Here is a 13,696-nt window from a genome sequence, read left to right as displayed (position 1 = left end):
ATTCCTGGCACCATACTAGAGCAGTACAGATGTACCCTCAGAGACCAGCAGACACAGGGTTTAACCAGGGGCAGAAACCAGAGCCTTGAACCACAGCCAGATGCATGGTCTGGTCTGTCCTGCACTGGTAGCAAGAGGGACCTCGAGCTCTCTGCCCCTGTGCATGCCCAGAGCAGCAGCAGCAGGTCACCTTATAGACTCTGAAAAAGTGATGCACACAATTAAACTCTGCACCACACATGGTCTGTAGCCCACTGGAGGTGGACGCTGATGACACCCTCCACCTCCTCTCATAGTGATGGGTGGATCAGGGCAGCACTTCTCAGCCCTGAGACAAAGGCAAAATCTTTTACCTTTAATCTCATAGGAGGACAGAAACGTCTGTCAGTGCTAAGCCTCTGTGACGGAGTCACCTGTATGTTTCAAGAGGGTGACAGAGAACACTTGACCTTGGAGACATGGGAGGAGGGCGCAAGAGATTTCCCTTGCTTCAGCGTATGTCTTCCATGCCACGCAATGCCCATCCTTGCCTTTCAGGACCTCCCGTAGGGAGCTGAACCCCAATGGCTGGGGAAGGGAGTGAAGAGTGAGGACTCTTGGGTTGTCATCCTGCCTCCTGCAGTGAAGACCTGGGGAGGTAACACACTCTGTGCCTCAGCTTTCCTGTGTGTAATTTGGGGGCGATATCCCAAATTTGGGGGAAGGCTGCAAAACAGCAGCAGATAAAAGGAGCTGCCGTATTATACCTTATTGCTGGATTCCACGGCACATGGACTCTTCAAGCCTGACTCTACAGTAGATATGAGAACGGACTCCCTGGGACATGGCCACGGGGACATCATCAGACCTCACTGGACAGGGCTCTTGGGGCAATCGTGGCATGGACGGATGAGGGCTAGAACCAACTCGGAAGACAAGGTGGGGAGAGAGGAGCAACGGCTGGTTGTGACTGCGTCAGCGGTGCTGAGAACAATCCAGGAAGTGGCTTGTGTACACGAGGACTTTATTGCAGGCTCCTCTGTCCTGTCCAGAGGAGACAGGACTGTCTCCATAGTCTTTCCTATTTTTTCCCACGTTTGCCAGGGTGCAGAGGAGGCTGAGGGGGGAGGGAGGGTGACATCTTACAGCAGCAGCAGCTTGCGCAGCTCCTGGGAGGAGGTGACAGGCAGAGAGCAGGCAAAGTTTTCACAGAAATATGCAGTGGCTTTTCCATCTTTCTTTTCCAGGGAGGAGAGGAAGGGCAAATGGCGGTACAGGAACCCGGTGCTGTCTCCGTCCACCAGCATCAGCACCTGGGATACAGAGGGAGAGAGGGGGAGAAGGTCAGAGAAGCAGAGGCACGGAGAAAGCAGGGGCAGTTTTCAGAGCCTGCCTCATTGAGAACAGCCCTTTGGTTGCATCTCCCTCCTCTCTCCTGCAGCTACTGCAGAGACACCAGGTGCTCTAGGCCACCCACTGCTGCTGGAAGGACACAGCTCACTGGGGGCCCTTCCTCTCCTTTTCCTGCATCCTCTACCCCTGGCATCTCCTTCCCAACATGGCTTCCTACCTCTTCATCCTCTTTTCCTCCAGCCCTCCCAATGGGCACTTCTACCATAAGGCCCAGACACCCTGGATTGCCCCTCTTAGCAGTGAAAAGGGCTGTAGCCCTCCTGACCACAGCAAGTGCAGGTCATACTGCCTTCACTGGTCCCAGTCCCCTGCTCACAAATGTTGTCATTGTGGGTTCCATCCTGGAAAGCACTGGGCCCCACATCACACCCAGACCAGGATCAAACTCTTGCTGCGGTGGAGCCCCGCAGGACAGAAATCCAGCGACAGGCTCCCCATCAGACAGGCTTCTTTGCACGGGAGGTCGCACAAGCCCATCCTATTCCAGACACCCGGGCAGCCCTGCCCATCATGGTACCTGGTTACCCAGCAGCTGCGCTGCAATTCTCAGCCCTGCTGGCAACATCCCAGCAGCCTGCTACCTTACTTCTCTTAAGGGCGCTCAGGCTGCATTCCTCACCTGCACACCAGACCAGCTTCCTGAACGCGAGTTCAGAGCTGAGGACCCAACCAACCCGGGAGACCACTCTGCTCCGCTCAATCAGACAGCTGCAAAATTTTGAGAGGGGCCATTTCCTGACCACAGCTCAGGCCAAGAAACCAACGTCCTGAAAATGGCTTGAGTACCAGCTTCGTCTCTACAGACAGGGAGATCCTCCAGCCAACCAGACACAGGAACAAAGCAAGAGTGGACAAGGCAACACCGAGACTGTTAAGCAGCCTATCCACTTGCCACTGGTGGGTCGTGGCTCACACGGCACCTGGGGAATCTCCAGGCCCCAACACTGACCAAGCGCATCCCCTCCTGCATGCTCCCCTGGAGCTTGCGTGCAGCCAGAAGCCCTGTGCTCTGGATGGGGTATGATGACAGGGGAGTCAAATGGGGCTCACTTTCCCAAGCCAGACTCCAGCATCACCAGTATGCTCTGCCCAGCCTGGTCAGTATTACAGGCAGCGGTGTTGTCTGCTCCCTGCCTGGAGCTGTAACTCCACCTGCTGTCCATGTGCTTTACCGAGCTCCCTGCCAGGTCTGCTCAGCCATTCCTCCTCTCAGCCTCCTGCCCGCAGCCGAATCTCACTGCCCACACATTCCTCCAGCCCCAAAGTCAGTCCAACAACTCAACCTCATCCTAAAGCCTCCCTTCCATTCCCTCTTGTGCCCTTCTGACCCCCCAGTGGCTTTGTGCTGCATCTCTCCGAGCACTCCTTCCACCACCCCATCCCCTGCCCTGCTGCTTCCACCCTCCCCTGGCTAGCCCCAGCCCATCCTGTCCATCCAGACAGGTGTCCGATCCTCCGATTACCACCCTCATGTAAATGCAGTTAAACCTGAAAGACCATTTCCGTGATGGGAGGGAGCAACAAAGGCTCAGAGCTCCGACTGCGAAGTGCCTGAGTTGCCCCCTGTTAGAAACACTTAGCAGGGGAGAGCAACAAAGAAATGTGGTGCTAATTAATTTTTTAATCAACAGACTGGTTGTTATTAGCTTCTCCAGGGCCAGGGCATTAATGATGAAAGCACTGGGTGGAGCACAGCAGCGAAAACCCAGATCCATTCAGCTTTTGTTTGGATCAGGAAGCAGAATCTCAATGGCCTTAGTTTGAAGGGTGAGATGCAAGAAGACAAGTGAAATGTATGGGGTTGTGCCAGGGATGTTCGGCTGGCTGGAGCGGTCCTGTCATCACTGATCGCACGGGAAGAGGAGAGGGAAACGGGAGGGAAGGAGCAGGGGAAGGAGAGAGGAGCTGAAGTTGATGAGTGTCGCCTTGTCCGTCAAAAAGGATGACAAGGGAGCAAGTGCGAAGCGTGCGAGGTCGGGGAGGTAACAGAGCAGGGAGGAAGCCAGCATGTCCCCCACACAGTGACAGGCCAGGGCTCCCCATCAGCCATCTGGGGATGAGCTGGCAGCCTGAGCCCCTTCCCAAGGTCTTCATGTCAGCTCGAGTAGGAAGGATAAAGGGCAGTCTGGGAAACACCGCTGCCCTCCTCAAGCCAGCATCAGCAGAGGATGATCAGCACCCCTCCCCAGCATGCAGCATGCCCCTGCTTCCCAGTCCACAGCTTACACACGCAAGTTGGGGCAAGAAACATGCTGCAGCCAGGGGCTGAGGCCATTTCTCTATCCCCGCTCCACGCGCACATGCACGGCCTCCCTCAACACTGACACACTGCACAGATCGCACCACCACCCCTGAGTACGCACACATGCACACTGTATGGATTGCCCCAATGCCTGAATGCACACACACAGGCTGCACAGATCACACCACCTGAATGTGAACACACACAGAACCCAAATCACACCAATATCCCTGAATGCACACATAGGCGCACACATTGCACAGATCACACGAACACCCCTAAGCGCGCGCGCGCGCGCACACACACACTTACCAGCACTGCACATCTCCCACCCACACACAGCAACCACCACACACGGACACCAAGTGTGTGCACACCCAGCACATCCTGCCCCACAGCCACCACAGCACAGCCCCCTGCCCTCTGCCCCAAGCATGTATACACTCAGCAGCACCGCACGCTTCTTGCCCTGCAACAACACTGCTGCACAAGTCACCCCACAAGCTGCATTTACACTTGATGCACATCAGCTCCCAGCCTCTCCCACCACCCAACACACATCCCCTCGCACCCCAGAGCCAGGTGCAAAACCCACCTGCTGAGACACATGATGCAGCCCAACTGCACAGTGCTTCATCCCTGCACCGTGTCCCTGTCATTGCACCTGCCTCCAGGCCCAGGTGATGCCTCGTGAACGCCATGGCCTACCAGTGCCCCTCACTGAGAGGCCTCAGCCTCCTCATCTGGACCCAGCTAGCTCTCCTACTACTGCCTGCTCTCTGACACAGCTACCAAGCCCCATGCGCCTTCCTTCGGCCTCTCCCAACACCACTCCCAGCCAGTGCACAGCCCCAGCCCCTCGTTTTTGGGGGAGGCTTCCTCTTCACACAGCAGCCACTGCTGCCCTTTCACAACCCCTCCCTAACCCAGGCCTCCCTCCCATTGCTCTGCTCCCATCTAGGTCATAGGGGTGGGAAGCCTCCCTCAGACCCAGCTGGAAGCCACCTGCACCCTCCCCTGGCTGCCCGGGTCACCTCCCATGCCTCTGCTCCCTCCTCTGCCACCCCCTCTCTCACCGGCTTTGTCTGGAATTAATTCTAGGAGTGATTAATTACCAATTCACAGCCAGTCTGAAATTCATTATTCATTTTCTTGCAGCCTCCCAAAGGTGCTCTCGCTGGGGCCAGGATAAAGAAGAGCCGGCACACTAGCTCTGTGGCTGAGGAGATAATGGAGCCCTTCCTAATTACCCTAAAGACCATTAGCAGGCCAGGGAAGTAACCCTGGAGCAGGCTCAGGCCCATGCCGCATTCAGAGTGACACAGGTGCCGCGGTCAGGCCTGCCTCCCTCTGCCCCTGGCACCAGGTCCCCAGTCCACCACCCCCTCGCTGGCACCGAATAGCAGGGAGCTCAGGATGTGTTAACACCTCCTCATTCTCAGAGGACCAGTGGGATGCGGAGGGCAAGCCCTCATTTTGGCACTCAGCAAGAGCTGCCAAGCCCTGCCCACTGTGACAGCCAGAGATCTCAAGGTCTGCCTCCAACAGCACCACCAAAAAACCCACGTCCATGCCCTCCTTCCCTGCTGCGTGGAGGGGAGAGCCAGGGCAATAACGGCAGTGATGCAGATGCTCTATCTGAGCATCTCAAAGCATGTTACAGCAGTGGGTAACAGGTAACTGAGGTCTGGGGGGCAGTGATGGAGGCAGAGAGAGGGGAAGGGACTTGCCCACAGTCACAAAGCAATCAGCAGTAAGGTCAAGAGGTCTCCAACCACCAGAGAGACCACCACTAGGCTTCATTTTACAACTCCCCAGTGCTGCAGCTGATTTGGCAGAGACATGGAGGCAATGCTGGACCCCAGCAGCACAGCACCAGGGAGCACCCTGCTACCCAGATTTTATGCAGCAGTGCCACCCTTCAGATGAGGCAGATGGGTGGGCTTGGCCCTCCCGGTGCTTACAAACCCTGCCACACTTCACCAGTGACTTCACACACTCGTGGAATTTAAGCAACCGTTACAATCACGTGGATGAGAGAAGTTACCCTGCATCAAACCCAACAAGCTCAAGGCAGAAAGAGCTGGTTGCAGAAAGAGTCCCCACTGCCAAGACTCTGCATTCAACCACATCCTTTGGCAAACTGCTATACTGGCTAACTATCCTCACCCCAGCTTTGCAGTTCAAGCAACGAGGAGTTGGCTTTCCTGCCTCCGTGAAAATTCCAACACAGGTCACTGAATCATAGAAAACGAGGGTTGGAAGGGACCTCAGGAGGTCACATCTAGTCCAACCCCCTGCTCAAAGCAGGACCGTCCCCAACTAGATCAACACAGCCAGGGTTTTGTTAAGCCGGGTCTTAAAAATCGCCAAGGATGGAGATTGCACCACCTCTCTAGGTCAACGGTTCCTAACCTTTTTAGACCATGGATGAGCAAACCACAGACCGGAAGTGACCGCGGACCAGGAAACTGCGGACCAGCGTACTGCAGACCAGCAGCCAACCCTTTTTTATAAGGAGTACTCAGTATAAAAAAAAGGGTTGGCTGCCGGTCCGCAGTACGCCGGTCACTTCCAGACTTCCAGTCCGGTAGCCAACCCTCCTGTGGAACAGCAGCCAACCCTTCGCGGCCCGAGGGTTGGGAACCTCTGCTCTAGGTCACCTGTTCCAATGCTTCACCACCCTCCTAGTATCCAACTTAAACCTCCCTTGCTGCAACTTGAGCCCGTTGCTCCTTGTTCTGTCATCTGCCACCACTGCGAACAGTCCAACTCCACAGACCAGGTATAGCTCACCTCTGTCCCTAGTGGTGGTCCCCATTTTCTTGTTCCAAACTGCTGGTGAGAGCGGCTGTGCAACGGATGCTGCGTTGCACCCTTTGAAGGGGGAGGCATGACTCTTCAATATATGGCTGTTCCATCACTTAGCAAAGTGGAAGTTAATGTTTTGAGCCAAAAGACTGTAGATAAAGGGAGGATGCTATCACTATTAACGCAAGGCTCATTAGCAGGCACATAGCCCGAAATACTGTCATATAACACGATCGGCCTGAGTTCCCAGGACCCTTGCTATCACAGCCCTCTGCAGTGAAGGGTTTAAATGGGTATCATCCACAGAGGCTCCTAATGACTCCGTTCTTCCATCTTCATGGATCAGCGGCCACCCCTTGCCATGGGTTCCCCTGATGCTGGCACAGGACATAAATTCGCTGGCTCCCTTGACCTCGATGCTTCTCATTACAGAAAGAATTTTACTGCAATGTTTGTGAGGGATTCATTACCGGAACGACTCAGTTCATCGTGCCCCAGCAGATGGGCCTAGCCCCCAGCTTCCCGCCAGCTGTGGGTGGGCGAGGTGTTGGGAGATGTGCTGACATTTCTCCAGCTCTGCCGCTGCATTCCAGCACGAGGGACTCGGGGTTGCTCTGTCTCTGGCTTTTTCGTGGGATTAAGAGAAACAATAAACAAGAGGGTCGAGAGGAAGACACTGCGATGACCCACCATTTATTCCTTCCGGCGGTGGCTTTGAGGTGCAATTGTGGTGGAGACGCAGATGGGGCTTATGCTGCCATCAGACTCCTGGGCAGGGACCAGGCCATGTGGGGGGTCATGGCACCTGCGCCCATTCTTGACACTGAGCAGCGTAGCTGGAAGGCATTTGAGTTCATCCCTCCTCCCTCGTGCATGAAGAAACCTCTCAAAACAGGAAGAAGAGAAAAGAGCCAATTAATTACTAGCGACAAGGCTAATCAGGAAAAAATATACATCTTAGCCAGGCTTGAAAGAATTGCTGCCATCTGTAGTCAGGGAGTCCTGAAAGGGTGGGGGCACCAGAGCCAGCTGTGCTATCAACCCCAGTCACACCGGGTCCTCGTGAGCTAGACGTGGCCTGGAGGAAGCTAACTTGCAACTTAGTACTCAGCCCTCCAGCCTGCTCGCTGCGGGAGCCTAGACGTCCCATGCTGGCTCTGGACACACCAGCTTGCAGGCCAGAAGCAGAGTAGCCACCGTGGCCAAGGGACTGCAACCTGGCTAATAAGGGTGCTGAGAAGCTGCCCTCTGCCGGACAGCAAGTCCTTCCTCGAATGAGCTCTGTCCTCCCTGGAGGAACACGAATAGAGCCCGCTTCTCCCTGCTTTACCCCTCAGACACACGTACAAAGCAGAGGTGCCTTGAAACACCGAGTCTGCTAGTGGCTGCAGCCTGAGTTTCCTTGACAGCTGGTGGCCAGCTTCATACTCCAATTACCCATTCCACTCCAGAAGCCTTTCACTGTCAAGCCACCCAGTGAACCCAGTCCAGACTGGTCACGAGTGAAAATTGTGGGAAACAAATTGATGGTCTCAATCCAGGCCTTTGGGCCATGGAGACTGAATGACTGGTACAGCTCATCCTTCGAGGTGGGTGTCTCCAGGTCAGAGCAGAGACGTTGTGCAGGACTGCACGGGGAGCTTGTACATCTGCTGCTGAGCCATTTCAGGGGATGACTAGAGGACACCAGTCTGTAGGGTGGTGACGCTGTCTCCACCAGCAGCAAGAGTTACATGGAGCAGGGGTCCTTATGGGTCTCGACTTCCGTGTCTTGGCCCTACCATCTCCGTCACAGCAGGCAAAGTGCTGCCTCTCTCCACCTGTGCCGGGAATCGCTGCACACAGCTCAGCTGCTCTCAACACCATTTTGCAGCGATGTGACAAAAGAGTATAGCATCAGGTAACCCTTGGCACAACAATCCTGGCAGTGCCTGTGCTCAGTAGCTCTGTCTGGGCTCCATCTCCTTGTTGGCCTCAATTATGACAGATGGGTACAGAAGAGATGGGATCTCTCACCCCAAGTTTTGTCGACAACAGAGAAAAGCAGCTGCCACCATGCTGGATGCGGGTCTCTGTCACCTAGTCCGCTGTAGATAGGCTGAGCAGTGCACAGTACCACTCTCATTACAGATGCCGGCACAGGGAGAGTCCCCAATGGACCCAAACCTGTGACACTCGAGGACATGTTTAGAGCCAACTTACTCAAAGAGAATGGGGAGCTGGAAAGAGGGGGCGCTGACCCTCCCAGAACCATTATTCCTTGAGCCACTGTCCACATGGATCCCACCGTAGGTAAACACTGGGTACCGGTGTCTGTCAGGGCCAAACACCCAACTTTCACACTCCCAAATCAGTGCAATTCCCTCACAATTCAAAGGCCAGGTCTGCTTACGACTCCACAAAATGAGGATGGAAAGCAGGTCACGGGATCTACCTGGATACAACATCTACAACCACCACAGTTAATGTAGGGTCGATAACAATCTGGCAAGCAAGCCCTCTAGATTGCAGGAGGGGTATCAGCTGCATAGAGGCTGGAGCACCCTGACAGCTGCCCAAAGCAGGGCTCCCAGAGCATTAGCAGGGTGATGCTGAGGTCTCCAGCTGGAGCAGGTTCTCTGAGCAGGGGTAGGCATGCATCACCCCTGTCAGAGGGGAGAAGACTGACAGCAACTGCACTGGTGGAGAATGATACTGCTGTCAGGTATCCTAGCCCAACTAAAGGATAGCCCAGAACTGCAGCACCAAGCCAAGAGTCTTCAGGAACAGACCAGCATTGGAGACAGGCTGTGATGGGCCACCCGTATTGAGAGTCTTCCCCATCTGGAGGAGTAATGTTCGCTCATGGGGACCTTTCTGCTTGGTACATGCACTTGTATTTCCAGGACTGGTAAGGAGCAGCCCTTCTCCGTGGGCCTCCAATCAGCCCCCAGCCATGCCATCAAGCCCAGCAACTGCTGATCCAGATGCATTGCTTGACCTTGATCATGCACTAACAAATCTGGGATGATCAGTACCTTCATGGACATTTAGGACAGGTCTATCAACCAGAATGGCCTCAACTGGTACACAGAATGGCCCAATCCCACCCAGCTTTGGCAATCACCATGGGCACTCGCAGGGTGACATATGGGCTTTCATTCCACGGAAGAAGGAAAGCAGCTGGCTGTGACAGACTAAGGGGATGGGATGATGGCATATGAGAGAGCAATGAAATCTGGTAAGTTTAGGAAGCACCATGATGGCAAGGAGGTGCGAAGCATCCCACCCCACTGTACAGGGCATTGTGTAGGGGGTGTTCCCAACATGGATTTTTTTTAAATGCTGTGTTTCAACAAAAAAAGGTTGGACGAAGGCCGTTCTTCAAGGAAACCAGTAAATACCAGCTGTGAAGGCTCAAGAATGAGTAGCCAGCTGGACACTGGCCAGGTCTGACATGCTACCGTTCCACAGTAAGGAGAGAAGCGTGGCGCTGGTGACTGATGTGTTATGACTAGAGATGGCATATCATTTCTTCCTGAACTAAAAGTTCTGGCCAGCAACCACCAGGTGAAAGATGTTCAACTTTTCTCCAACAAAAAAAACAGCTACAACTGCCCTCCACAATCGCCGTCTCACCACAGTCACAACCTACAATCCTCCTTGCAAAGACGCCAAAACAGGGCTTCTTCTGGTGGCTTCCAAGGAGCTCACCTTTCCGTATTCCACCATCGCCAGCACATCCTTCCAGGCTCGGATATGAGACTCATCCAGTGAAACTGGCCCTCTTCTTCCCTGCTCAGTACCCTGAGCAAGGCAAAACCAAGGTGGAACAACAGTTCCCTCACCTGCAGCACTGGAGCGAATGTCTTTAGCATTTGGGCTTTCTGCTTCCAAAGCTCCTTGTTGCACTTGTGAAGAAAGTGAATTAAACAGTGAAAAGGAATTTAATTTCCATGCTGTTTGATTTGCTTGCGCTCCCGGTCGGCCTGCCGCCTGCGTCCTCTCCCAGGACCTGTTCAGGTGGGGAAGAACAAAGACTGCCACAGCTGCTGGAAAGGGAGTCATTTATTAGCAGTGGCACTGGAAGACTCGGCTCCCTGCTGCCAACGCAGTATGTTCCACTCCTGAAACTGGGTCACCGGCTTTCATTCAAAGGGAAGGAGCAGGGAATGAAGCTGGAAGAGAAACGGGCCCTGCACATGGAACGGAGACCAGCGCAAGGCCACATCAGGGCTAAGGTGCCAAGGAGACGGTGCTGAAGCTGAACCAGAGACAGCAGGATCTGACGCACCAAGAGCCAGGTTCATTTAATCACCCTTCCCTGTGCCACCTGCTCTTCCTGAGTCCAAAGGGGCTGCAGCCCCAAGGAAGGCAGGAGCTTGGGTTGCCTCCACACCCCCCATGGGTGGCAGCCCAGCTTGCCACCGAATCCATGACTCCCCAGCCATGCTGAGCTGTGCCCTATCCCCAAACAGCCCTGCTGAGCTGCACTGGACCCCACGAGCACCCAGCTTGCTGTTGCTTCCCCCTCCCACCCCAGAGGCCTCTTCTCTGCTGCAGAACCAAGCACAATCCAGGGCAAGCTTCCTCTGGAAAGGCATCTGAGCTGCCAAGGTTAGTGACAGGGCTCTGAAAGTACCAGGTTACAGGGTGGGGGATGGGACCACTGCAGACAGACAGAGGCTGTTATATGCTGCAAAAAGAGCACAAGCCATGATCAGGCTGCTACAGAGAGAGCCCAGGACATCGGCTGCAGGGGAGAGTGACTGGGCAGCAAAGCCAATAATATGGGTAAGGCTGGAGGGAGAAGGGGGAGATCACAGGCAAGGATGGACACTACCAAACCTATCACAGAGAGAGGGGGCTGCTGAGTGCCTTGCCAAGCACAGAACCCACACAGGCACGGAGATTCTCCATTTGCTTTCAGAGGGCTGGGACGTGGGCAGTGTCTGGTCTCACTGAAGAATTGGGCTCTCACCAGCTTGCAGGAGACCAAGGCTCTTATGGAGAAAAGGAGCATCTTGTAATGGGCCATAAGTGCCCTGAAAGCTCCCTGGCATTAGCAGACGGGTGTGCACAATTCCCTGGCACTAGCAGGCAGGTGCGCACCGTTCCCTGGCACTAGCAGGCAGTTGTGCACAGCTCATGACCCACTGTGTAGCTGGGCATATGTCTCCACGGCACTAACACCTCAGTGTGCCGCTCACAGGCCACTGTGCAATGAAGCATGTGAATCCTGGCACAGGGACTCTGCTGCTGTCGGAGACGAGTCTGCTCCAGATGTTCCCAGCCATGGGACTCTTCCCTTTCTCCTCCCCACCTCCCACCCAGCCTCCTTCTTCCTGATGCATTCCCACATCAGCAGGCTGTCAATCTGCAGGGCAGGGCCACTGCCTGTTGAATGTGACAGGCATCTCAGGCACCAGCTGTCGTGCTGCTCACAGGGATTTCTGCCTCTTCCGCAGCACAGTGACAGCTCCTTCCCCCACCGTAGCATGGCAGCCCCAGCCTGGGTCCTTCCCCATGCGGGTGCTCAGTGCTCCTTCTCAGCCAGGGCCAGGCCGGGCAACACGGCACTAATCATGAGAGATGAGCAGAGAGCAAGGGGAGCTGTGGAGACAGAAAAATCTGTTCTCACCCCACCCCCGAAGGAGCGACTGCCAACACGATCGCACCCAACTGAAAGGAACAGCCACGCTCCAGGGACTGGCTTAACATTTGCAGGGACTGCAGCAAGCAGCCTTGTGAGTGACAAACCGTCCTGACTGAGGGGACCACGCTGCAGGCAGGTGACTGCTCCAGGCCCCAAAACACAGAAGGTATGGGGTTGGGGGGCAGGGAGGCACCTTCGGGAACAAGGGGCCAGCACTAGGCTTGTGGGAACTTAGGAACTGGTGAGCAGGTTCATGGGACTTGGTTCTGGGAGGGTCTGGAGCACTAGAGCAAAGCTGGGGGTGTCTGAGGCTCTGGATCAGACCCTGGCTCCTCCTTTCCCCTGGAGAGGGACTAAGAGGAGTCAACATACAACTCCTGGGTGAGCGCTGCAGCTCTCGCCTGGAGGATGTGTGGGTGGGTGCTAAGAAGATGCTACATTTCCAGGCAGAAGCTGAGTCGATCGTGGTAACCTAGATACATGTGCAATTTGGTGCCGCCAGCCGGGCCGGGGACGTTCCGCCTGGAACAAGCGTTTCTCTTGAGGCTGCAGCACTGGGAGCAACAGGCCCAGCCTGGGAGCCCTTGGTAAACGCACATGCTGTGCGCTCGTGGCTGCTGCACCAATTAGCTTCCAGGGGATGGGCTGACAGAACGAGCCTCTGTGCCATTTCTTTGCATCAGGGAGACACCCTGGGAGAAGGCTACGCAACTCCTCCTCACTAGTAGGGGAACAAGGCCCAGCAGCTGGAAGGAGCATTGGGGAAGCAGGACACATCGAACAGTGAGGCTGGGCTGGGAGACAAGGAGTAAGGGGGATATGTCTGGGCACCATGGGTGGGGGGCAGCAAGGTCTGCAGGAGGATCATGTTGACCCTACCTTGTTTGGAGAGAAGATGGAGCGGATGCAGCGTAGCAGCTCTTTAGTGTCATCTCCTTCTGGGTCCCCGCAGATAACGACCTGCCCGGAGAGAACCAGTTGCAGAGGGGGACATAAAAATTGAGTCTGCATGTACATTAGGCCAACCCCCTGCTAGGGTAAATAAAGCGTAACCCCACCAGCTCCTATTTACTCCCATTTATTTGCTCAAAGAACTGCAACTTGCTGCACAGGGACCAACACAAACCACTGGGGACTCGCTGCCTCCCACCCCGTGGGTATGCAGCCACCTCTGGGGTGAAACACAGCGGCTGTTCAATCAGCATTGGCCAGTCTACGGACACATTTAGGGCTAGAGGTGGATCAGCAGGGGGACTTGGATCCCTGAACAGGACTCAGAGCTGGAATCTCACCAGGAGACAAGGGCTAATGCGCTGAGCGCACTGGGCCTTCCTAGGCACAGAAGGTAGAGCCAGGGTTTCAGGTCAGACATCCTCTTTGCTCTCGGAGAGAAGAGCACCACCTCCTGCAGGACGGCACCTCATGCTGGGTGCAGGCCTAGTCCTGCTCAAGGCAAGGCAGGGTCTCCTCTCCAGAAGTCTTCATCTGTCTGAATTAAAGGTGAGCGCCTCAGGGGCAGAGGATAGTGAAAGATGCTTGGTGGCCAGAGGCAAAGCCCGGTCCCTGCCCCACTGTGACCCACAGAAGTGCCCCCAGCATCGAGACTAACCCCCAAG

At 55.2% G+C, this 13,696-nt stretch overlaps 1 protein-coding gene across 1 annotated transcript in view; it reads right to left on the bottom strand.

Moving 5' to 3' along the window:
* Positions 1-13,696, bottom strand: part of SPATA20 (spermatogenesis associated 20) — a 41,874-nt gene that overhangs the window by 12,197 nt on the left and 15,981 nt on the right. The window contains exons 15-16 of the mRNA XM_025199158.1: positions 12,960-13,040; positions 747-1,292 (exon numbers count right to left, since the gene is read on the bottom strand). Coding sequence (XP_025054943.1) covers positions 1,122-1,292; positions 12,960-13,040 — 252 coding nt within the window. The 3' untranslated portion in view covers positions 747-1,121. The remainder of the gene's footprint in view (positions 1-746; positions 1,293-12,959; positions 13,041-13,696) is intronic.

This window comes from Alligator sinensis, unplaced genomic scaffold (genome assembly GCF_000455745.1).
Source record: "Alligator sinensis unplaced genomic scaffold, ASM45574v1 scaffold876_1, whole genome shotgun sequence".
Taxonomy (NCBI): Eukaryota; Metazoa; Chordata; order Crocodylia; family Alligatoridae; genus Alligator; species Alligator sinensis.
Note: the sequence above shows the minus strand (reverse complement) of the source record. Positions and strands in the feature narration are given on the sequence as shown.